This window comes from Ceratotherium simum, chromosome 23 (assembly GCF_057802395.1).
Source record: "Ceratotherium simum simum isolate JZ-2026a chromosome 23, ASM5780239v1, whole genome shotgun sequence".
In the NCBI taxonomy this organism is placed as follows: Eukaryota; Metazoa; Chordata; class Mammalia; order Perissodactyla; family Rhinocerotidae; genus Ceratotherium; species Ceratotherium simum.
In genome coordinates, this window is record NC_141922.1 from 22,668,746 (window position 1) to 22,692,992 (window position 24,247).

At 42.1% G+C, this 24,247-nt stretch overlaps 1 protein-coding gene across 4 annotated transcripts in view; it reads left to right on the forward strand.

Annotated features, from left to right (window-relative positions):
• The window catches only part of SAMD12 (sterile alpha motif domain containing 12), a 387,706-nt gene that overhangs the window by 234,991 nt on the left and 128,468 nt on the right, over positions 1-24,247 (forward strand). The window contains exon 5 of one of the 4 annotated variants that reach the window (XM_087447524.1): positions 11,556-11,588. The exons of 2 other annotated variants lie outside the window; for them this stretch is intronic. In XM_087447524.1, the coding sequence (XP_087303650.1) occupies positions 11,556-11,588 (33 nt within the window). Of the gene's footprint in view, positions 1-5,879; positions 6,165-11,555; positions 11,589-24,247 lie in introns of those variants that run through there. One more of the 4 variants, XM_087447521.1, reaches the window with a different exon arrangement.

Here is a 24,247-nt window from a genome sequence, read left to right on the forward strand (position 1 = left end):
GTGGAGAGAAGTCAACTCAAGAGATTAGGCAACCTGTGGTGATGGATTAAGAAATAGTAAATAAGAAGGTGGTAAGGTATCATCCTTCACCCCTCTCCACCACATTATTCTCCCCCAAATCCATGACCTTCCTGCAGCAGAATTTTCTGGGCATGCTTCTTCAAAACTGTAGATTTTGGACCTTACTGCGGAACTTGTGGAATTGGATTCTCCAGCCCAGGCATTGGTATTTTCTCACAGCTTCATGCCCAGATGATTTTTGTGCGCGTGAAAGCTTGAGGGCCACTGCCCAGCACTGTATAGATTCAGCACACACAGTGCGCCAGGAGCTCAGCCCTTTCATAGCATCAGAGTAAAACTCCTTTTGGCCTTAATGAGTTTGCTTGTCAAGACCAGGTGAATTCAGAGGAAGGCTTCAGCCCTTGGGGTGTATGCAGGTATCTCATCTTAAATCCCAAATCAGAGTGGAGCCCATCTTACACTCTCAGCTAACCTCGCAGGTGATGTCCACAAGATCTAAGAAAGTGGCCCTCCCTCCATAGTTCTCAGGAGACAGTGCCACTGAAATCCCACTTCTCCTATTTCCCCAGGCAAAATGAAACAAGTTCTCTTGGGCAGCCCCACAGGGCGATAAAGAAGGTAGTTTACACAGAGCCTCCACCATGTCCTGGGTGTAGCAGGTACAAAGGCAAAGCTGTCATGGTAGCTTTACAGGAGGTCTTATCAAGAAAGAAGAGGGGAAGGAGAAAAAGAAAAATAGTTGCTTGGCCCTACAAAGAATGGTTTAGAGATTCATATTTGAAATCATCAAGGTTTCATAAAGTTTGGCAGTCATTTTTAAAGTCATTAATAACTGACCTTCTCATTAGATACTGTTTTAATTTCTGTACAGAGGCACAGGTTACCAAATCTTCTCCAATTTATCGCAAAATGGAAGTCTGGAGCTAATGTTCATTGTGCGGCTACTGCACATTTGGCATTTTAAATTCCATATTTAGTCCACATAATAATTTTTCAAGATAGACACTGTGAACCTCATTCTACAGATAATGAACCTGAGGCCCAGAGAGCTGTGGTACCTGTATCAGGTCACACAGTTAAAAAGTGGGTGTGTTAGTCAGCGTTCTTTGGAGAAACAGAACTGATGAGAGATAGATCTACATACTATATAAGACATATATATATGAATAGAGAGAGAGAAAAAGAGATTTATTATGAGGAATTGGCTTATGTAATTATGGAGGCTGAGAAATCAAGATCTGTAGTCAGCAAGCTGGAGAGCCAATGGTGTGGTTCCAGTCCTGAAAACCGGCAGGCTGAAAACCCAAGAAGAGCCGATGTTTCAGTTCAAGTTCAAAGACAGGGAAAAAACCAATGTCCCAGCTCAAGGCAGTCGGGCAGGAGGGGTTCCTTTTTACTTGAGAGAGGATCAGCCTTTTTGTTCTATTCATGTCTTCGACTGATTGCGTGAGGCCCACCTGTATTGGAGAGAGCAATCTGCTTTACTCTGTCTACCAATTCAAATGTTAATCTCATCCGAAAACACGCTCACAGACACACCCAAAATAATGTATGAGTGAATATCTGGGCACTCCATGGCCCAGCCAAGTTGATGCATGGAATTAACCATCATAGTGAGTGAGATAAGTAGTTGTCTCCAAAACCAATATTCTTTCCTTCCAACCTACCTGCCTGCTGTGAAGTCTCTTTCTTTCAAAGATACATTTTTTTCTTTTATAAAAAACTTGATGCTGATGCACTTTTAAAAATTAGTGCTTGAGACTATTCAAATAAAAAATTTCTCTTAATAGCCTGCTTATCTCACATAGTTACCACTCTCCCTCCTCCATTTTCCATTATTTTGGGATGCTAAAAATGGGAGGTGTGTGGTTTTGCGGAGCCACCTCCTGCATACCTGAGATATTGAGGCACTAAGAAATCAAATTTATCTCCCAACTTGACATCATAATGAAGTGGAGATGCCAGCCTAGCATTTTCCCCTGCCCCCAAATATCCTGAGTAATCTTAATCTTGTTAGATCAATGACATGAAATTGTGCTAGTTGCCATTTTAATTGATTTAATTGAAATTGATTCAGCATAAATGAGTGCACAGAAACTTATTAACAGTGACCTCAAAGGTTTCAAGTGTCTGCTGTCTAAGAGGCGATGTGGCTTTAATTTATACATCTGTAGGCTCACTCTTTCCAAGTTATATTAGAAAAACGAAATGGATGTTTAGCAGTAAAAACTATTAAACATTGATGAGGGTAGTATATGGAGAGTCTGAAAATATATGGGAAGCATTGACTACACTTTTTATTTCATACCATTTCTCTCATGTTCATTGGTTGTCATGATTCATGTTTACTGTAAACTACATATGTAAGTATCCTTACTTCCAAGTATCAGGAAATTTGATTTTTATTTTGTTATTTGTGTCCCTAAAATTCAGACCACGCCCTGGAAAGGAGGAAGAGGTGAAATAATAGCAGAACGAATTTCGTTGACCTAAAATTATTGTGTATTTTTCAAAATTAATTAACCCTCTCCGGAGGCTTGGATATTTGTTTTGTTACACAAAGAGTTTTACTATAATAATTTTGGTCTGGGAGGATTTGACATGTATTAAGGCACAAATAAATGGTCTCTAATTTTCTTTCTATGTCTGAAAGTTTAAATACGCATTATCCTTTGTGCTTCCTCTCTCCCTTTCTCTCTCCTTTTCTCCTCGACTTCTCCTCGCCCTCCCCAATGTACTTCTTCACTAACGACTCCTCTCAACCTGCGGAAGAACTATTAGAAATTTATTAATTAAGGACCAGTTTCTGCTTCTTCGTCAGGGGTAATCATTTGTTTTAGGGCTGATTTTCTGCTTTAATTAAATGAAAATGTCACTCAGTCAAATGAATTCATTTATACTTATTTATCCAGTTCTCCGGGCTTGCATTTCTTACCAGGGACTTGGGCTCATCACAGTTACTCACAGAATGAACTGAAAAATGTCTCTTACATCAGTTTAAAAGGCTCATAAGTGATTACTTCTCCCTGTAGAAGTACTGTATAAACAAAGCCATCATTAACAAATGTGCGAATGGTTGTTTTTTTGTGTAAATGTTATCTAGGCGCATATAGGGATACATACTTGACTGTGTCTGTGCACACACATGCGCCTGTGTGTACTAGAGCAGGAAAGTGAGGAATACCCATCACCGGAGTCCCTTAAGACTCTAAGAAAGTATCAAAGGGGCCAGCCCGGTGGCATAGTGGTTCAGTTCATGTGCTCAGCTTGGGCGGCCCAGGGTTCCGCGGGTTTGGATCCCGGGCGATGACCGACACACCGCTCATCAAGCCATGCTGTGGCAGCATCCCGCATGCAAAATAGAGGAAGATTGGCAACAGATTGTTAGCTCAGGGCCAATCTTCCTCACCAAAAAAAAAAAAGAGAGAAGTGTCAAAGGTAATATTTTAACCATCTCTGTGTCTTTATTTCCCTTTTCAAAATGCTAATTGATGGTGCAAAGTTTAAATTCTACCCAATCTTTCCCTTCAATTTTTTTTTTTTTTTTTTTTTTGTGAGGAGATCAGCCCTGTGCTAACATCTGCCAATCCTCCTCTTTTTTTGCTGAGGAAGACTGGCCCTGGGCTAACATTCTGTGCCCATCTTCCTCCCCTTTATATGGGACGCCGCCACAGCATGGTTTGCCAAGCAGTGAGTCGGTGCGCGCCGGGATCCTAACCGGCGAACCCCGGGCCGCTGCAGTGGAGTGCGCGCACTTAACGGCTTGTGCCACCAGGCCGGCCCCTCCCTTCAAATTTTTTGAAGGATTATTTATTGAGTATGGTCTGTGTCTAACATTATAGGTGCTTTAGGATATTCAAATGGAATAAACATACTTATTCATTCACCCATTCAACAACTTTTATTGAGTACCTACTATGTGTCAGGCTGGGTATTGGGACTTAATGATAAACGATGCAATCCTTGAAATTGACGAGTAGGCTAGCTGCAAAAGACTCACCAAAGTCTTTTTGGCATGAGCAGATTGTGTTCCCTTTCCAGAAGGCTGACACACTGGTTCTTAGGAGTTCTCCTCTGCTTTTCCAAAACACATACTGAGGGGGGTGAGTGTTACCTTGAATTCTTTTCAGGAAAAAAACAAGTGCAGTTAAAGCAATTCTCTATATTATTGAAAGGCTGGAAATGGGTGCTGATGCCCACCTGGCGTGGGTAGACTTGTATTTAGACTTGCTGGTGATCTCACAACCATGGATATGAGGTCTTTGGTCACCCAGTCTTTGTAGCAAAACCCCTGTGGGTACAAAGAGCAGCTCTGAGGTGTTGTGCTAAAAAAACTGGGTCCCTCATCCACACATCGCCATTTTCCCTGCTGTAGGACAAGCAGGCTCTTGATTCCACCTGTTTTGTTTTGTTTTTACCTTAAATGGTCTAGAGACAAACTGGATTTAAATGGCTTGCAAGTTGTTTCTGACAGCTTAATGAGTTACTCCATAAAATAGGCAGTTTTAATCTTTAAATAAGTCATCCTTTGTTTTCTTCTCTGCATCATAATAAGAGCTAAAATTATGACGGCTCGGCAGTTTCTATTGTGAGAGACAGTTGTACTGGGAGTCAACTGGTCCCTTGGGTTAACCCAGCACTGGGGTTAGGAACTGCCAGTACTTGAGTTTCCTCATCCTTAAAATAGCTCCTGGTAGATATTGAGCGCTATGGCAGTAAAGATAATTAAAACAATTATTACTTAGACTCCTGGGAGCCTATCCTACTCATAAGTTGTTTTAGACCTATAACTATCCAACGCAGTATGTGTTAGCCTATATTTTATCCGTTTTCTGAACACTCGATAGTCTCTCATCCAGTGGGCTGGTACAGCACCCTTAGTGCCCACTTTTATCTCATGAGCATCAGTATACTGCTCTCCAACATGTTCAGCCAATCAGCAATCTTTCTTAATATTCTAAGTTAATTGTGCTCCTTGCTTTGGCCTTTCTTCCTGCCATTTATTGTCATCTAGTGACCAGTTTTGACTATAATGGCAGAAAGAAAAGGCATGCAAGGGGGAGAGTGCACCAAAGAAACCAAAAAAAGGTATATAATTATAGATGTAAAAATTCAAGTTCTATAGAGACTCAAATTTTCTTTCAAGATTTCAAATTTGCTTTCTATGAAGAAGAGGATGAAGATAAGTAGGAATTAGGAGTCTGGAGCTAATGAAAGCCAACATGAATATCACGAAACTGGTCACTGGTTGTTGGAAAAATCTGTGGTGAGAGGTATGTGAGACTTCATGAAATTTGAAAGAATGGCCACCATTGTCCAGTGCCAGGGAGGTATCTCTATAGGAGCTGTAATGCACTGCCCCCTGCAGCACTGTTCAGTCAGCACATCCCTTTCTGGGGTCCTACCAACAGGAAATGAGCTATGCATATATATATATATATCACACACACACATATATACTGTAAAATTGTGTTAAGGGTAATGAAGGAAAAATATAAAATGCAAGGAGAGGCTCTAATTTAGACTGAGGAATAATGGTGACATTTAAGTGGTAACAAGAAGGAGAAATGAGAGTTGCCAGGTGAAGAGTAGGGAAGGAGCAAGCAGGCAGATGGAAAAGCATGTGCTAAGCTCTGAGGCACAGAAGAGGTTAGCATTATCTAGGAACTGAACAAAGACCACAGGTTGGACCACAGAGCTCGAGGGAGAGTCATGTGGCCTGGACACAGCAAGGGCCAGATTCTGCAGGGCCTCGAAGCCACATTAAGGATTTGGAATAGGGTCTCAAAAGTGTAATGAGAAACTAGTAAAGGATTTTAAGCAGAGGAGTGATGAGATCTCATTTACATCTTTAAAAGATCGCACTGGCAGCTCTGTGGAGAATAGATTGGACGAGGGCAAGGATGGAACTGAAGAGGCCAGACGGTGACTTTTGCAGAAATCCAGGTGAGAACAGGTCATGGTTAGAACTAGGGTGGTTGCCACTGAGCTAAATGGGGACAAATCTGTTTGCAGGCGGGATCAATAAGACTTGATGACAGATTGGACTTGGCCAGAGGAGGGAGAATCGAGAGAGTCCAGTTCCTGGCCTGAGCTGCTGCGTGGGTGAGGAACCTGGAAGGGGAGTATGAGGCAGAGGCTTGACTGGGAAATGAAGAGGTCTGTTTGTGCCATGTTAAGTTTGAGCCCCCTTTGAAACATTTCAGAAAGCAGTTAGATTCTGAGTATGGAGCTCTAATGAGGGATGGGCACTAAACATGTAAATTTAGGAATCACCAAATGTATGTGTCACGTATGCCATGGGAATGGTACAATCACCAGACCACTAGGCATTCCTGACCTTTCCTTACATTAGGGCTTGTTTTACGTCAAATGAGAGAGCTAGAGGCTCCAATTGTCTGGTGTGTGCTTCCTTCACTGAGCCACCGTCAGCACTGGTGTGTTTCACAAGTCCTTTCTGATGGAGGTTTGTTCAGATGAATACCCGAAAAGGCATTGAGAGGAACAAGAAGCTGTGCTGAGGAGAGAGATCACAAAACAACGTTGTGAGGCTGTATCTCACGCCCTCTGCTGCGCCAGCCCCCATTTCCAGCATTACTTTTGTCAATATTAGGATAAACGACCACAGAGTGACCCAAATCATGATCCTCAGAGTCAAAGAATCTAAGTTGTTATCCCAGCTCTGACCCTCACCACCTGTTGAACCTTAGGCAAATGATATATCCTCTCAGAAAGTCAGTTTTCTCTGCTGTAAATGAGAACAAAAATACCTAGCTCACAGGTTGCTATGAGGATGAAAAGAGAGATTTCTGCGAAGTGATTATTAACACAGATCTGAATAAATGGTAGATAGGAAGTGGATCCACATCTAAGAACACGTTCTTTCCGGAGATTAGTGTCAGGCTGAAATATATATTTTATGAGGCTATTACAATAAGTCAAACACTGAATTTTTGTTAAAGTTCTGCAATCATCTCAAGCCAGTGAGATGAGAGAGGGCATTGTACAGTGTATATAGCTTTATCACTTCCGTTAAATTGCTTCTGACACAGGCCAGTTTCTTTGTCAACCAGAATCACAGTCAAAAGTGTACCAATACCTAAAGACAGTTTTTCATTCTCTGTGAACAAGTCTAGAGATGGTATAGAAGCTTCTATATATAGCTGTGCATTTGGGTCTTTTTGATAATTTCATTTGATGAGGATATGTAGCTTGGTAAAGAATCATTCCTGATGTTTTAGATAGGTTCTTTATGAGTACGTAAGGAGGATATTTTTTAGGACACAGAGTTTTTACCTTTATTATTATGGGACTAGAAGAATTCCTACCATCACTACCTCCAAATTGCCCATCTATACACTTGCTATACCCTGCTTCAATTATTAATAGTTATAATGTTCTACTGAGAAATAGTCATGGTCATGACCCAAATCAGCACATGTATTGACCAAATATCTCCTGTGTGCCCAGCACTCTTTGGACTCAGAAGGAAGAAGGCAGACTCTTCCTTATTATTTCTTGACTCTGCAACTATAGAACAATACAGGAGTATTTATGATTGAATACTCACTGGATTCATACATAATTAAGTGCTCTAGAACAGCTCTGTCCAATAGAACTTTCTGAAATGATGGAGATATTCTAGACCTGTACTCTTCAGTGCAGTAGCTATTAGCCCTATGTGGCTATTAAGCACTTGAAATGTGGTTAGTGTGACTAAGGGAATGAATTTATAATTTAATCTTAAATTTAAGTGGTCACATGTGACTACTGGCTACCATGTGGAAGAGCACAGCTCCAGTAATTCTAAGGAGAGATGGTTGTGGGCTCCAGGAATTCAATAAGGAAGGAGGACATCAGCCTGAGCTTAGAAGTAGGGAGGAGACTAGAGGACCACTCCATCTAGAGTAACAGCATGAGCAAAGGCTGTGAGGAAGGGGAAAAGACCTATGTGGTTTGTGAACATTACAGAGGGAAGGGAATTGAGGGAAATTAGATGAATGGGACTTTCTGAAAATGTCAGGGAAGAAGTTTCCAGAATCTAGACCATTCTTCTATTTCACAAGTTTGGTATGAGTATTTACCTGCATTATGCCTCTCATTATTTGGAATAGGGGTTACATAGTGTTGATTTTATTATCGTTTTTATAAATAAATGATTTCCACAGAGTTATACCATGTAATGTACAACTTGTTCATTAAAATTTTCAGATGGGAATCTAAAGAAGCAATTACTTAGCAGAGGTTGAAGGAATCCTCAAGAGTTGTTGAGTCACCCAGGGGCTAGCAACAGCAGAAGCCTGAGAGGCAGCAAAGGAAGGGACTGTGTTAACAGTCTGCGGAGAGCTGGAGCCAGGAAAGAGGGGTCAGCTGACCAGAGGAACCATTGCAGAGAGGTGTAGCCAGTGCCAGAACCATCAGATCCAATTATGGAGGGAATGAGAGAAGAATAGCCAAACCTCTTGCCTACCGCCTCCTGCTGGTGCCTCTCACTAGAGAAACACAACCAGAAGCTAGTTGGCAAGGGGTTGCAGGTAATGCAGTCATTGGGGGTCAGCTTCCCATAGCAGAGCTGGACAGAAAAGGCGAGAAGGGATTGTGGGGAAGGGGCAGGAAAAGGAAGTGGAAATAAACAGCTCTCTTTTTTTTAATGTTTAAAAAAATAGTGTCTTAGTTCAGGCTGCTGTAACAAAAATACAGTTGGCCTTCCATATCTGTGGGTTCTGCATCGTGGATTCAACTAAGGGACTTGAGCATCCATTTTGGTATCCTCGGGGGCCCTAGAACAAACCCCCACAGATACCTAGGGATGACTGTACCACAGAGTGGGTGGCTTAAACAATAGAAATTTATTTCTCACAGTTCTGAAGGCTGGGAAGTCCAAGATCAAGGTGCCAGCTGACTCGGTTCCTGGTGAGAGCTCTCTTCCTGTTTGTATTACAGACAGTCGCCTCCTTGCTGGGCCCTCCCATGGTGGCAAGAGAGAGAGAGAAAGCGAGTTCTCTTCTGCCTCATTTTATTTTTTTATTTTTTATTTTTTTGTGAGGAAGACCAGCCCTGAGCTAACATCCGATGCCAATCCTCCTCTTTTTTTGCTGAGGAAGACTGGCCCTGGGCTAACATCTGTGCCCACCTTCCTCTACTTTATATGGGACACCACCACAACATAGCTTAACAAGCAGTGCGTTAGTGCGTGCCTGTGATCTGAACTGGCGAACCCCGGGCCGCCGCAGTGGAGCGCACGCACTTAACTGCTTGCGCCACCGGGCCAGCCCCTCTTCTGCCTCATTTTAAAAGGGCACTATCCCATTCCTGAGGGCTCCACCCTCATGACCTAATTACCTCCCAAATCCCTTCCCTTTGGAGATTAGGGCTTCAGCATATGAATTTTGGGAAAACACAAACGTTTAGTCCATAGCAAATAGTGAAATTAAAACCATATAAGTATCTATTATGTGAGTTAAATTATGACAAAGACGTACAATTGAATGTTCAGCATTGAAATTATATGCAATGACAAGAAAAAATTGTCGCTAGATATTAAGTGATAAGAAGAATATAAAAACAGCATATAGAGGAAGATTAAACTGTTATTTTTAGATAGTGTATATATAGTAAAATATAAGTGTATATTGTTCACACTCACAGGAAAAAAAAACAGGAAAGAAATGCACCAAAATGCTAACAGTGGTATCTCTGGATGGTGATTTAAGGGTGCTTTTTATTTTCCTCTTTGCACTCTCTTGAGTTTTCCACATTTTCTAGAGCAACATAATTACTGTATTTTTCTGATCTGGAACAGTGTTTGTATTGTTTGATATATCTATAGGAGAGTAGAGAGAGGTGAGTGACCAAGTTCGTTTTCATCCATCGTTTACTAGCTCTACAGTTAGCGTAAGTCTCATTGCATACCCATTTCTGGTGTGACAGCAGGCACCTGAACCACTTTTCTTAGTGCATTAAAAATGGGATAAGTCAATAAAATGCTGTTTTAAAATATTCCACTGAGAAACCCTTAGGTCCTGCAGAATGGCCTGATTTCCTATTGATTTTCTAACTGCCTCAATTGTTTCCTCAAACATGGTTAGTTAATTCAGATCCCCACCAACCCCCTTTCCCCATTGTCTATCAGAGGATTTGGTCTCTGTTAAATATAAATCTTTGGTGGCACCTTCATTATTAAATTGACAGTTGTGTAATGCTTTATTGGCATCTGTAAGAATGAAGCATATTTCTTAGGAACTATGGAGAGAGTAGCCTTTTTTTTTTTTTCTGAACCACCTAAGCATAGCCAGTTTTGTGTGCTCTTGTGATCTTCATCTTAAAAGCAGCAATCCATCTGTCTCATTGTTTTATTCTTTCCTAATAGAAAAACATTTCCCCCTACTGTCTTACTGATCTGTAGTCACCTGACCTTGATAGACTCTCGTAAACGGAATCATCACCAGTGATTTGATGACTTCTCATATTAGTTATCATTTCAGTAAATCCACTCTCTCTCCCTGGCTTGCTTTTTGTTTTTTTTTTTTAAAGATTTTATTTATTTTATTTTTTCCCCCCAAAGCTCCAGTAGATAGTTGTATGTCATAGCTGCACATCCTTCTAGTTGCTGTATGTGGGACTCGGCCTCAGGATGGACGGAGAAGTGGTGCCTCGATGAGCACCCGGGATCTGAACCCGGGCCACCAGCATTGCAGCGCGCGCACTTAACCACCAAGCCACAGGGCCGGCCCTCCCTGGCTTGCTTTTAACCTCCAGCTGCTACCTAATTATTAGTTCTTGGATGGCTACTTCAGCAGCATTACTCTGGTACTGGCTTGTAGTAGGTATTAATAATAATAAGCAGTTTGTAAATGTGCGCAGTGTTAAATGCTCATGAGGATTATTGTTGATAACCCTAATTGTAATGATAGTTTTGTCATTGAGTAAGTTTGGATTCTTGTGGTTGCAAACAGAAATCTGAAGGTGGCTTCAGCAAGACAACAGGGCTCGGTAGGGTATTCCTAATACACATATAGATGTCTTTGACAGAGCTTCAGAGCAAAGAGGCAGCAAGACCTCAGGAAGAACTAGAACCATGAAAGCCAGAAAGAATCCAGACAATAATCTGCCCTCTCTTTCTCTTGTTTTTCCTTTTTCTCTATCTACTTCATTCTATGTACACAATATCTCTGTGACTCAAGTCACAGAATGGCAGTTGACGACTCCCCACCTCTTTCAAGTTTACTGACTGTGGCTAGAACTCTCTCAAGTGCTCTCTTAATTTCTCATCTTGCTGCTCCCGATTATTTTCTCCCCCTCCCCATCCTAATTCCATATTCCTTGGACAGGAACTCTGATTGGCCCAACTTTGATCCAGTCAATAACAGCCAGTGGCAAGGTTGTAATATCTCCCAGAGACATCCGCTCTGGCCATTGTGAGGTGGCCAGACACCCTAAAAAGTGTGGACTCTGGTTCTTGTGTAGTTGACGCCTTTGTTGTACCTAATGAATGACACATATAAATTTACATCTTTTTTTCCGTTACTATTTAGAGGAAGAAGCATACAGATGGAGCCCTGGAAAAAGTGAGTTTTGAAGACTTCTTTCCTCCATGGCAAGAAAGAGCAATGTTGTGTTCTCGACTTAAGAGATTGTCACAGAGATGTGTCAGGGAGATGATGAGATGTGATCAAAGGAACTGAAACAAACTATGGGAACTAGGAATGACCCCGAGAAAAAGAGTGAAAAAGTAAAGGAGTAGCCTGTAAGAGGCAGGCAGGTTTCCCCTGGTGAAGGTGGCTGCTTGGGTAGCACCTTTAAGAATCAACTATGCCGTGGTCTAGACGCCAACCTGTGTGTATTTTATGAATCTTGCATCCTGGAAATAAGAGGATCCATTTTGAGGCAACCAGAATCCAGTTAGCTTTTCTGTGTGGGTCTTATTGCGCTGGATCCCCAAATTGAGACATATATGTATTCATTCATCTAATAGACATTTGATGAACAACCACTAAGCCTCAGGCAAGTGTTAGGCAGTATGGCCATCAAACAAACCTTTAAATGAGTGTTCGAGTTAATTAAGCTCTGTGCTAGGCACTTCATGTTCTTTAACTAATTCTCACAACAAATGCCATGAAGTAAGTTCTGTAATTCCCACTTTATAGAGAGGGAATCAGTGCTCGGAGAGACTAAAATAACATGGTCAAGGTCATGAGGTTAGAGTTTGGAGAAGCTGGCGCTTAAGGCAGATCTGCCTGACTATAGAATGCTTGGTTTTATTTTTTCAATATTTGAGTTGTGTTGTCATGGGTTAATCAATCGGCTCTATTGATTGTTTGAGGAATTACATGAGGAACACCCCTGCCCCATCAGAGATAGTTCCCAGGCTTCCACTGACAGGGACCAATGAATGGTTAGACCGTGATAAACCACAACATGATGTGGCAAATACTATGATACTATGGTTGAGGCATCTAGCAAGAGGTATCTGCCACTTTCTAGCTATGGAACCTTGGGAAAGTTGTTTTCTTCTCTGATCTTCACTGCCCTGCACCTGTAAAAGTGAAGGGAGTAGAAGGACCTACCTCTTAGGTGGTTGTGTGGAGTAAAAGAGTTGATACATATAAAGGTCCTGGAGCAGTGCCGGGAACAAAGTCAGGGCTCCCACAATAGTCGCTCATATGTTATCCACAAAGTGCTATATATTCTGAGAGATGGTACTGCCCAAGGCAATCAGGCAGGGTTCAGAGAGGAAACAGCTTTGATGCATCAGATGTTGCTAGGTAAGGAGGCAAATGTTGGACATTTAAAGTGGAGGGATCTGTGAACAAAGGCCTTTGTTTATTCCACACACATTTATTGAGCATATACTGTGTGCCAAGCGCCCAGCTCAATGTTAGCTAGGAATAGATAGGCGTAGCACTACAAAAGTATATAAAATGTTCTAGATCCTGATTTCAAAAAGATGAATCCTAGAAAAATGGCCACAGGAATTGTTTGTGAGAACAATTATGGACATGACAAACCTAGGATTGTCTCAAGAAGATATCAAACTAATTTCTTCACCAAGCCCTTTAAAAATTCTTTGTTCAAGTGACTTTCAGCACACCCTAGTGCACTAAGGGGTCTCCCCCCACCGTGTGCTTTTTACACCCACCTGTATCTACATGCTACAAAATATATCACTGTCCTTCATTTTCCAGGATGACACTGCTGACTCTCCATATATCTCGATGAAGGATTACTCAGTTATAGAGAACATTCCTCAACTGGAGATGGCTTGAGAAGGGATAAAGAAAAAGCATTAAGGCATGTTAAAAATCAGCTTTTTCCTGGTGGCAGTTTGTCATTTTTCAATTTGGCATCTTTCCCTGTTCTTTTTTCTGCCATGTAGATCTGTATGAATCTTGATTCAGAGGGGATTTTCTTGCGAGGTGCCTTTCTTCTAGCATATGGATAAAATTGCCAGGTTTAATTGAAGGCTGTTTAGAGTCTTGCTCTATTTACAGCCAAAAGCAGATCACTTCTGTTGTTGGCCTCAGTCCTAGACTCCCAGGAAATTAATAGCGCCTCCTGGCCTGTGACAGTCTATGTTTACTCCCCGGGGTGGGCCCTGGCTCTGACAGGCCTTGGATGTCAAGGTATCCTGGGACCTGGAGCAAACTCCACCTGGGGCCATTCTGGTACCCTCAGGCCACCCTCATCTGACCATGCCATCCCATAATCTCTGAAGAGTCTGTTGTTTGTGCCTCACTGTGATTCCTGCATAGAGTAAGGGATCAAAACTGCTAGCTGGAAAGAACTTCATTTACTTAAAAAAAAATTCAACAAGCACATTTGTAGTACTTACTGTGTATTAAGCGCTGTTCTCATTTTACAGATGAGGAAACCGAGGCACACCAGTTAAGAAAGCTGTCATATAGCTGGTAATTGGCAAAGCCAGGAAACGAGCTCAAGTGGTCTGGTTCATTGTCTGTACTCTTAATCCCCTACTGTGCTGGCTTCCCATGCTTAAAGGTTACCTAGTCCAACCTCTTATTTTATGAAATAAGTTATTGTATAAAACACTCTTAATGCACAGTAGGAGCAAGATATGTGCAAGCTTTTGTCATTAGTGTGTTTAATAAATGGTGAAAGCTGAGGCCAGAGAAGTGGTACAATGTAGTTCATACATTTAGTCCAGGATTTCCCGAATTGTATTCTGTAGAATGCTAGTATCCAAACGGATGTAATAAGTATCGTATTTTTTTTTAAAAAAAAAGAGAACGATCAAATAGGTTTGGGAAATGTTGGTTAAAAAAAAATCAGTCTTATATACTGCGGTACTTCTCAAAGCCTTTAATATGCTAATGTGCATTATTAGTCTCCAAAAGGTGGCCATGGTATACAGGGTTTTCTAGACTTAGTAGACCGTTGTATAGAAAAACGTTAACATAGCAGCCCTGAGACGGCTTTTCTTAGAAGATCCTGCTTGCAAGATTGGCCCTTGCTGGTGTCTGGAAACTTGGATTTCAGGAGAGTTCCCACCACTCCCTGATCAGAACGGCTCATATACCTAAACTGTTCGTACAAACAGTGTCATTTCTGCTGACCACTTGCTTTCCCTCTGGGAGTCTCGAATTTTGGTACATACTAGGCAGGGGATGCCTATGTGACCAGTCCCTGGTAAAATCCCTGGGAGTGAGTCTCTAATGAGCTTCCCTGGTAGATAGCATTTTACATGTGTTGTCACAACTCGTTGCTGGAGGAATGAAACGCATCCTGTGGACTCCGCTGGGAGAGGACATTTGGAAGCTTGTGCTTGGTTTACTTTGGACTTCACCCCATGTGCCTTTCTCTTTGCTGATCTTGCTCCATATCCTTTTGCTGTAAAAAATCTTAGCTGGGAGCGCAATTATATGCTGAGTCCTCTTGGTTCTCCTAGTGAATCACCAAACCTGGGGCTTCGGGATCCCCATCAAGATTAGAAAATCTTTTTCCTCACAGTGCCTTTTAACATCTCGTGGGTCCTTGGGGTTCTGCAGCATACGGTATGGGTAGTGATGAGCTGTTCAATCCCAAAAGTCAGAGGCAGAGATCACCCCACATCTGGGCTTCTTGGTGAGAAACGTTAGGGTTCCTGGGGCCTGTGTGGAGATCATTACCAAGTAATGATTTTCTTCCCAGCTGGGACATATAAATTAATATACACTGACAGAGCAGAACTGACTGGTACAATTTCATCATTCTTTTGGAACAATTGGGTGGGAAGGGTAAGGATGGAACCAATAGCTTCAAGGTAGAGCCATCTTTTATGTTCCTCCAGTTTTAGACTTAGCTCTTTAGCCTAGGATAAAATTTATAAATTTACATAAAATTATATTAGCATTTATATGAAAATATATTAAATTGCATATGTATATATGAAGTTTTTAATATGTTTAGTTAGACAACCCTACTAAAGAAACTTTATGGCTTTTTGAGCCTCATGACTGAGCCTGTGACTTATCTGTAAGTAAATATGATTTCCCTGAGTTCGTTGTACAGAATAAACAGATGCACCAAGGGTCTTCTGAGACCAGGTAGGCTGCTATGGTGCGTGAAAAACCAACTGGTGAGGGTGATCAGCCCCAGCGTGTGTTCCTCCAAGCACCTCTTCTGGTACTCCTCCTCCTCCATTCTTCATGGCTGACTTGTCTTCCTCTTAGGTTTTTCACACTGCCAAAAGTTATATTTGCATATCCTCTACCATGGGTGGGGGACTGTGCTTCCTGCAATCCAGCCTGCTCCGGTTTTCTTCCCTACGTTGTATGTCTAGGCCAGCCTATGCTACTTTCCTTTGACGCTTGTTGACCTGTTTCCAGATAACAGTCTCATACCAAGAATCCGCCAGTTATTAGTTGGTTTAGCTGGCTCCTTGCCAAGCTGACTAGTGCACAGATAATTGTCTAAACACTTTGGCCGCCTCACTGTCTCAGTACCCCGTGCTTATGTTGCATCGTGCCTCCATTTATGTGTTTCTTCTGTCCTCTTTGCTCTTTTCAACCTCTCTAAATCCTAGTTCAGTCCCACTCTGTTGTCCATGAAGCTGACTTTCTCCATTGCAGCTGTAGGGACCTCGCTGGACCTTGAATTTCCACCAATCTGTCTGTAGCATACACCTTAGAACTTATTTTATTTGCTTATACATCCAACACACAGTGATTGAGCTTTTACTAAGAGCCACTCATTGCACTAGAAAATAGGGATACAAAAAAGAATGAAACAATCTCCCTGCCCCCTAGTAGCTTATTGTCTAGTTGAGCTGCTACACACTGTTACACTATTCTTTTTTTTTTTTTTTTTGTGGGGAAGATCAGCCCTGAGCTAACATCTGCCAACCCTCCTCTTTTTTTGCTGAGGAAGACTGGCCCTGGGCTAACGTCCATGCCCATCTTCCTCCACTTTATATAGGACGCTGCCACAGCATGGCTTGCCAAGCGGTGCATCGGTGGACGCCCGGGATCTAAACCGGCGAACCCCAGGCTGCCACAGCGGAGCGCGTGCACTTAACCGCTTGTGCCTCCGGGCCGGCCCCCATGTTACACTATTCTTTTTCGCATACTAGTGCTGATTCTTCTCTGCATCTCTAAATTCCCTAAGAGCAATGAACTCCTCTTAGGTTTTTTGCATTTCCAGAGTGATGAATGTTCAATAGTAAACAGTGATTAAGAACTCAAGAAAAGATCTGATTGCTATCCCATTTCTATAGTTTATGAGCCACATTAGCCTCTATTTGCTCATCTGTAAACCGGAATAGACATATCTACTTCTTACCAGGTTGCAAGGGCCGACTTCTATAATATTTATAAGTGCCTAGCACTGGGCCAACCATGTACTAATTACTTAAGTAAATGGTAGATATAATGCTTACTAAACAGACCTGTGAGACAGAGTTTATAATATTTTTTCCTAGAACTTGGGCCTCAGGGAAGCACTGGGAGATTTTTCCTGGTGGGCAAGATCCTGGCGTTATACTGTCAACCTTCCCACATGAGGTCCAACCTGTGCAGGATGGGAGGAGTTAAAAGAGAAAGCAGTTATGAGTCAAAAAGTCAACAATGCGTGTAAAGACCTGCCAGGCTTCCTCTGCACAAGGACATGGATTTCCACATCCATTTTTGGTATGAAAGTTGCTATCCCTAGCTTGCTTCATTTCCTGACAGTCACTCAAGGCAGAATGGAGTCTGGAAGGAAGGAAAGAATTTCCATGTAATGACCGAATACTGTGTGCCAGGTGCCATATGTGCGTTCTATTCACAACATCCCTGCCAAGAAAGTGTTCTTATTTCTGTTTTACAGATTGAAAAGCTGAGGCTTAAAGAGGTTAAGTAGTTTGACCAAGTTGCACAGCTAACCCAACACCTATCGGAAGACTTTGACCTTTACGTTAAATGCCCTTTAGGAAATCAAACCCGTAGAAGTTCTGGCCTGGTCTGTCTGTATTTCCCCTTCTTTAGAACCCACTTCCCACTCCACCCAAAGGGTCTATAGTAGAGCTGACAACTTTGCAGCAAGCTTGCAATTCCATTGTCCTAATACCCCTCCTCAGGGCCAGGACTGGGGTGAGGTAAGTGAGATGCCTGGTGCAAAACGTAAGGAGGCACTCACTCCCAGGTTCTTGTATGTGTCGACCTACGATTTTGCTCACCCTAATCCCAGCCTGCCCGCCCTGCTGATTGTCCTGGGGTATAGCTGCCAGAATTCGCCAAGACTTCCGTCACCATGATAACCAGGCTGTCCCTGAGATTGGCTGGCAGACTGTTTGAGACCCCTACCCTTCTCAGATTGCATGTTGCCATTTCTGTGTAGCTCCTGCCCCCAAAACTATTTTCTGCCTTCCTAAGCTACCTTTCACGATTTCTTTTCACCTTTCACTCTAAAACCATAATACAGCCACACAAGCAGGAAGAGGCCACAGAGATCCTCCGCCAGGGCTGGAAAATTGGTTTCAACCCATGTGTTAACTCCAGTCTGTTGGAAGTAGCTGAGTAGAGGACTGTAAGGCCAGGACTTAGCAGAAAGCATGGTTCTGTGGGTGAGCAGGGTCCACCTCGAGCACAGAATGTGGACACTTGCCCTTGCCATTGTTGGAACCCAAGCCAACTCTTCTCATCTTACAGAAGAGGAAACTGAGGCCATGAGAGGGGAAATACCTTCCCTGAGCTCAATTGCTAGCTAATGCAAATCAGGGCTGGAATCTATATCTCCTAGCACATTTTCCACACTGAGTCAGGGAAATGAAGCCCACCGTATACATTCTTCTCCTGGCTCCACGACCACCACAGCCACCACCAACTCATAAAAGAGGCATGATTCATGCTATAGCTGCACCCAATTTTGCTCTCTTTCAAAAGCCTGTCCCTGTAATTGAGTACCAGCAATGTGGTTCAGGACCCACCTACATCAGAATCGTCTAGGGTATTGATTCAAAATGCTGAGTCTTGGGACATTCCCTAGTTCTTCTGAGTCAGAAGGTGATTCGGTCACTAAAGTTTAAAAAGTTCTAACGTGGAGTTTGAACTGTTTGTCAATGACTTAGTTTCTGGGCTTCTCTTTGTTTTTCTTTCCTTTGGGGCTTTAAGTCAGGACCTCCATCATGATCTTGTATTTCTAGTTCTCAAACTCAACAAGAAATGAAAATCACTCTACTTTTCATCAAACTGTGATTTTCCCAGGATAGATATGGGAAAAGGGAATTCTCAGAATAGGAGACATTTAGTTTTCTCTTGTGGGTCATGATAGAGTTATATAGAAAGATCTCTCATTTACCTAGTGGTGTGTTTTCAATAAAATTCTATTGTCAAAGATGGTGAAGAGCTCTTAAGATCGTCACGTTCAGTTGTAGGCAAAATATTTCCAAATGTGTGTCAGTATTTTCTTAAAATTCCTTCATTAGAATTTGTTTTAGTGCTTGAAGCAAAGGGTATGGACTAGTGGGTGTGGGGAGTATCTGCAAATGTATGTGTCTGGCACACAGAGTTTTTCAGGAAATTTGAATTAGTTGCTAAGATTTAAGGATCAGAAGAGATCATATTTTTAAATATAAATTTCCATCTTCTATTTTAAAAATAAACTATTTTGTACGGGACCACAGCCCACAATGCAACAACCTGGTACCTAGTGGCTGCTCCCTAAAACAGACTATGGCACATTAAAGATGTTTGTAAATTCTTTAACACTCATCCTATTGAGAAGTGGGGTCTGGATATCCTCCCCTGGAAGGCTTAGTGACTGCTCTGACCTGTAAAATATGGCAGAGGTGATGCTCTGCCGGTTTCTGGACCCAGGCCTTAAGGAACTGGAAGCATCTACTTCCTGTCTCTTGGGACACTTGTTCAGGGAAATGAGCCACCATATAAGCAGTGCGACTACCCTGAGACCACCATTCAGTGAAAAGCCCAAGTCACATGAAGAGGTCCTAGGAGAAGAGACACCATGTGTAAAAAGACATGGTGCATGAAGGTCAAGGAGCACCCAGGAGCCAGACAGGTGACTGAGGAAGCCATCTTGGAAATGGGTCCTCCATCCCTATAAGGGGACATCACATGGATCAGAGATGAACCACCCAGCTTAGCCCTTCATAAATTCCTAACCCACAGAAGCATAGGCAATATAAAATGATTGTTTTAAGCTGCAAATTTGAAGTAGAGAACTGAAACAAGAGCATGTGCTTCTAATTTGCTCTATTTTGACCCTCATTCTTTCCCCTGGCTTTGCTTACTTAAATTATTTTGCATCCTGGCTGCTGCGGGAATTTGGGTTCACAATCCTTATTTAAACCATGGTCTAGAGACCCTTGAATTATGTAAACCTTTGGGAATAAAAATATTAAAAATAGAATTATATATGTATATATATATGAAAAAATTAGGTTGTGAGGGCAGGAGGGATACAGAGAGCAATGGAAATTTCTGCTTGAAGTACTTTATCTTCCATGGACCACCTTGCTCCAGGTGAAGAGAGCATAATATCAGGATTGGTCAGCTCTTCCTGAGAGTTAGCTGCCTTATCTACAAAAGCAGCTCCCATTCATCTTTGACATTCGATGAGTCTGTAAGTAAGATAGCTCAGCTTTTGTATTCCTTACAGTATTTTGAGCGTGTATTCGTGTATCTTGTATTAGAAAGTATATTTATTCCATAGCAATCTAGCTGTGGGGCAAAGAAATGTCTGATTCTTTGTAGAAGCCTGTGCCTTTCTCCTCTTGTACCTCCAGCTCTCAGTAAATATTTGTTGAATAAATGAATGAACAAATGAATGTGTGTTAGTCACAGAGAGTACAAAGACAAATGAGACGCCATCCCTGCCCTTGAGGAGCTCACAGTCTGTTGAACACAGGCAGCAAATTAAATACCGGTTATGCCTCCTGGGTAGCACGTTCTTTGATTCAGAAGTACAATTTCATCTGTGTCTAGCCGTTGTTCACACCCATACCCAGACAAAACGACAAGCTACGTGAAAACATGCCTCGGAAGAGCCCAGAATGGGGCGGGGAGCTGCAACCCGCCTACCCTCGAGAGGCAGCCTCCCCCTGCTGAGGTTTAGTGCATGAGAAGGAGGAGGGGGCACACATCCCATCTGAGCTGTGGGAGGCAAGGCACACTTAGAAGCACCCTCAGGGACCCATCAGAAAAGCAAGAACAGGATCACTGAGGCATCAGTCCATCAGGCTCTGCTGGAACAGGCTGCAGAAACTGCAGCGAGGCCGCTCCTTCAACACCACTCCTCAAAGCGGCAGCGAGAGCTAGGAGGTTCAGGGGCAAACGCGGGTTATGTTTTGTTTCTTAAAAGAGATGTGAGGAAGAGCCTGATTTTAATCAGCCTGTCCCATATAGGCTTAGAGGAATTATCTTTTTTCCTTCCCAAGTATGTTTGGCAAAGTGTCAGCTTGTGCTGACAATTCCCCCCAGTTCCCCCCATTTTTTTTTTTTTTTTAATAATCGAGGACTTTGTGAAGTCAGACAGAGGGGAAGCAAAGACTTTTGTTTCATCTTAAAGATAAGTGGCTTCTTGTTCTTTATTCTCCCGGTGACATTGAGTACCAGTGTAAATATATTGATATGATCAATGTTGTATAGATTGTTGATTAAAATGCTTTTGGGTTTTGAAAGATTTCTTTTTGTTTATGTTTAATACCAAGACCATGAGGATGTCAGGAAATTGTTAGGGAGCAATGCTGGGCTGTCTTGTCATTTGCTGAGCAGCAGAGCTGTGTTCCAGCCCAGAGAGGCCAAGCCCTGAGGGTGGAAATGACTTTCTGTTTGCAAAGTAGTGAAATACTTAACCAGTAATTAATTTGCTGTGTTTGTTCAACAGACTCTGAGCTCCTTTAAGTAGAAATCCTATAAAAAAAGGTAAAAGCAACAATGGCAACCAAACTTCTCTCTTCCCCATAGTTTAAAGCTTGTCAGCACCTTAACATTTGGAGGAGAAAATGTCATCTTTATCAAGGTTCATTTTCTTCTTTAAAAAGTAGCTTTTTCCTCATTTCAACATTGGAATCCAAAGTAAATATAAACTCACTATCTTGGTAATTAGGTAAAATTATAAAAATAAAAGATATTAAAATTAAACAGCAACTGCAGAAATTATTGATAGTAAGTAGTGATTAGCTACAGCTAATACGGCCTTGATTGTGTGCTTCATCCAATTCTGGATGAAGACATCCACTTTCCCAGGGGGAGGAACTTATATCTTCATGAAAACATAACTTGCTTGCTAATTTTTGTTTCTATCCTTTTAAGTTTCACCACCTTTCTTTGGTCTGTAGATAGTTGCACATTGCTCTTAGTCTTAGCACACTGCTCTTAGAGTATTTCCTATGTGATCCACTACCCCTGGTGATTTCAGTACATTTAAATCTAGAATCTCATGGCCCAAGACTCCTGTCTTTAAGTAGGCATTACGTTATTAAGTGAATAAACGTTTTATTGCCTAACCTGCAGGAGGTGACTAGAAGGTGACATAAGTTTTAAGAAAGCATGTCAAGACAGTGTGCTTGGCCTCCCTGCTTCTAAAGGGTCTGAATTCACTCAATACCTTGGGAGCCAGGACAGAGAAGAGACACTGGTGTGTAACAGTGGAGCTGGCATGTGACATGGATAACTGGTCCCAAGCCAGAAATTAGTAGGGACCCGCTTGGTTGCATAGTCTTGTCCTTTAATCTAGAGAGCTGAACATTTTAAATGAGGACTACATGGATAAAATTCCTGAAGCATAAGGCTCTTTCTTCCTCAATTCACAAAGACTATTCTATAATCATAAAAATCATAGACCCAAAAGGAACTTTGAAAGATTGTGTTGTCCGTGCTCCTGACTTCAGGTTAAACCATGTGTAACCTATCCATAAAAGATAACAACGTGCCTGTTTTTAAGCTCTCAAGAAAATGATAGTAGCCAGCTTTCTTTGGTAGCCTATTCTGATGTTTAAATATCTTCCCCAAAAGGACAATACTGGTATAGCTTCGCAGTCACACAGAGCTGGATTCAAATGTCTGTGCTGTCACTCTTGCTTCGTGATTGTCAGCAGATTATTGATCTTGCCACATATTAGCTAATTTGTAATATGCAAATAAACAACAATCTACTTACGTCACAAGGTGGTTTTCAGGAGTAAAGAGAGACATGTGAAGCATTTGGCACAAAAAAGACTTGTTCCTTCTCTATTTCTCTTTACCTAACCTGATACCCTCCTATTGCATTCTTAGTGTTCTCTGGCTCAGTGCGGAGGGACAATGTCAAATGTCTAATCATTCCCTAAAGTGGTAGATAGCATGATGTAGCTGGAAGACTTGGCACAAACTTTAAAGGGAAGCTAGCTTGCCGCCTTCAGAATAGCAAGATAGAGTGATAAAGCATTTGGTATATCACGCTGTGTATTAGTTTACCAGGCCTGCAATAATAAAGTACCACAAACGGGGTAGCTTAGAACAACAGAAATTTATCTTCTCACAGTTGTGGAGACCAGAAGCCCAAGATCAAGGTGTCAACAGGGCCATGTTCCTTGTGAAGGTACTAGGGAAGGGTCTGTTCCAGGCTTCTCTCCAGCTTCTGGTGGTTTCTTGTATGACAACATAACTCCAGTCTTCACATGGTGTTCACCTCCTGTGTGTATTTGTGCCCACATTTTCCCTTTTTATAAGGGCACCAGTCATATTGGATTTGGGGCCCAGGCTATTCCAATTTGACCTCATCTTATGTAATTACATCTATAATACCAAATCAGGTCAGATTCTAACTTACCAGGGATTAGGACTTCAATGTATGAATTTGGGGAGGGGGGTCACATTTCAACCCATAATACACTGAGTTGAAGTATAGTTAGTAGTTCCTGAAAACCTTTTGCCAGGTACTCTTGGACATTATACTTGGGACTTAGGGCAAGGTAGTTTGTGGTCAGTCGCCTAAATAATGCAGGAAGATAATTCCTTGGAGAGCCAACCTCAAACTGCTTGTGTGTTAGGAGAGTGGGAAGACCTGGTCATAGTGAAGAGCCATCGAGTCATATGCACAAATGTAGAAGAGGAGGGAAAACCTGGACGCAAATGGACAAGACAACAATAGGGGTCCTAGTTGAGCCACATCAGAAATGTTGCACAATTGGTAAAGGGCCTTTACCTTTACTCTTCACCTGTAAATTTATTAAATAGGAGAATCATTGCTTGTTCATATTCTAAAAGATAGGCATGGGTGAGGTAGTTCTTCAACTTGGGAATCTTCGATGCCAACATCAGGTATTTGTGAACATCCTTTCTCCTTCAGTAGTGACACACTTGGGATTATGGTACAGAAAACTGAACAAGCTTGGTGTTAGCTTCTTGCCAGAGAGTGATGGGACTTCCTGTAGGATGTAGATGAGAAGAAAGCACAAGATAGCTAGGATCTTTGATGAGTTTGGAGCCACAGAGCACAGCAAACTTGCCATTGAGTCCTTACCAACTTATTTTGTTGTGTAAAAATCTCATCTGTGCACAGGGAAGGAAGGGCTGGAAGCTGGAGTGAATCAGCTCACAGAAGCCCTCCGTGCATAGCTATCTGTTGAGTACCGTCTACTGTTCACACACTGTGCTAATGCTGGAAGGCAAAGACTATACATTCTCTGCCAGCAAGAATTCCAGGTTTTCCTGGCGAGACAGGCATTTCCTTGGCAAGACAGATGACTAAGCAGTCACAATACAACTTGAGATAAATAAGGAGATAGGCAGAGGGTGCTATGGACACTAGA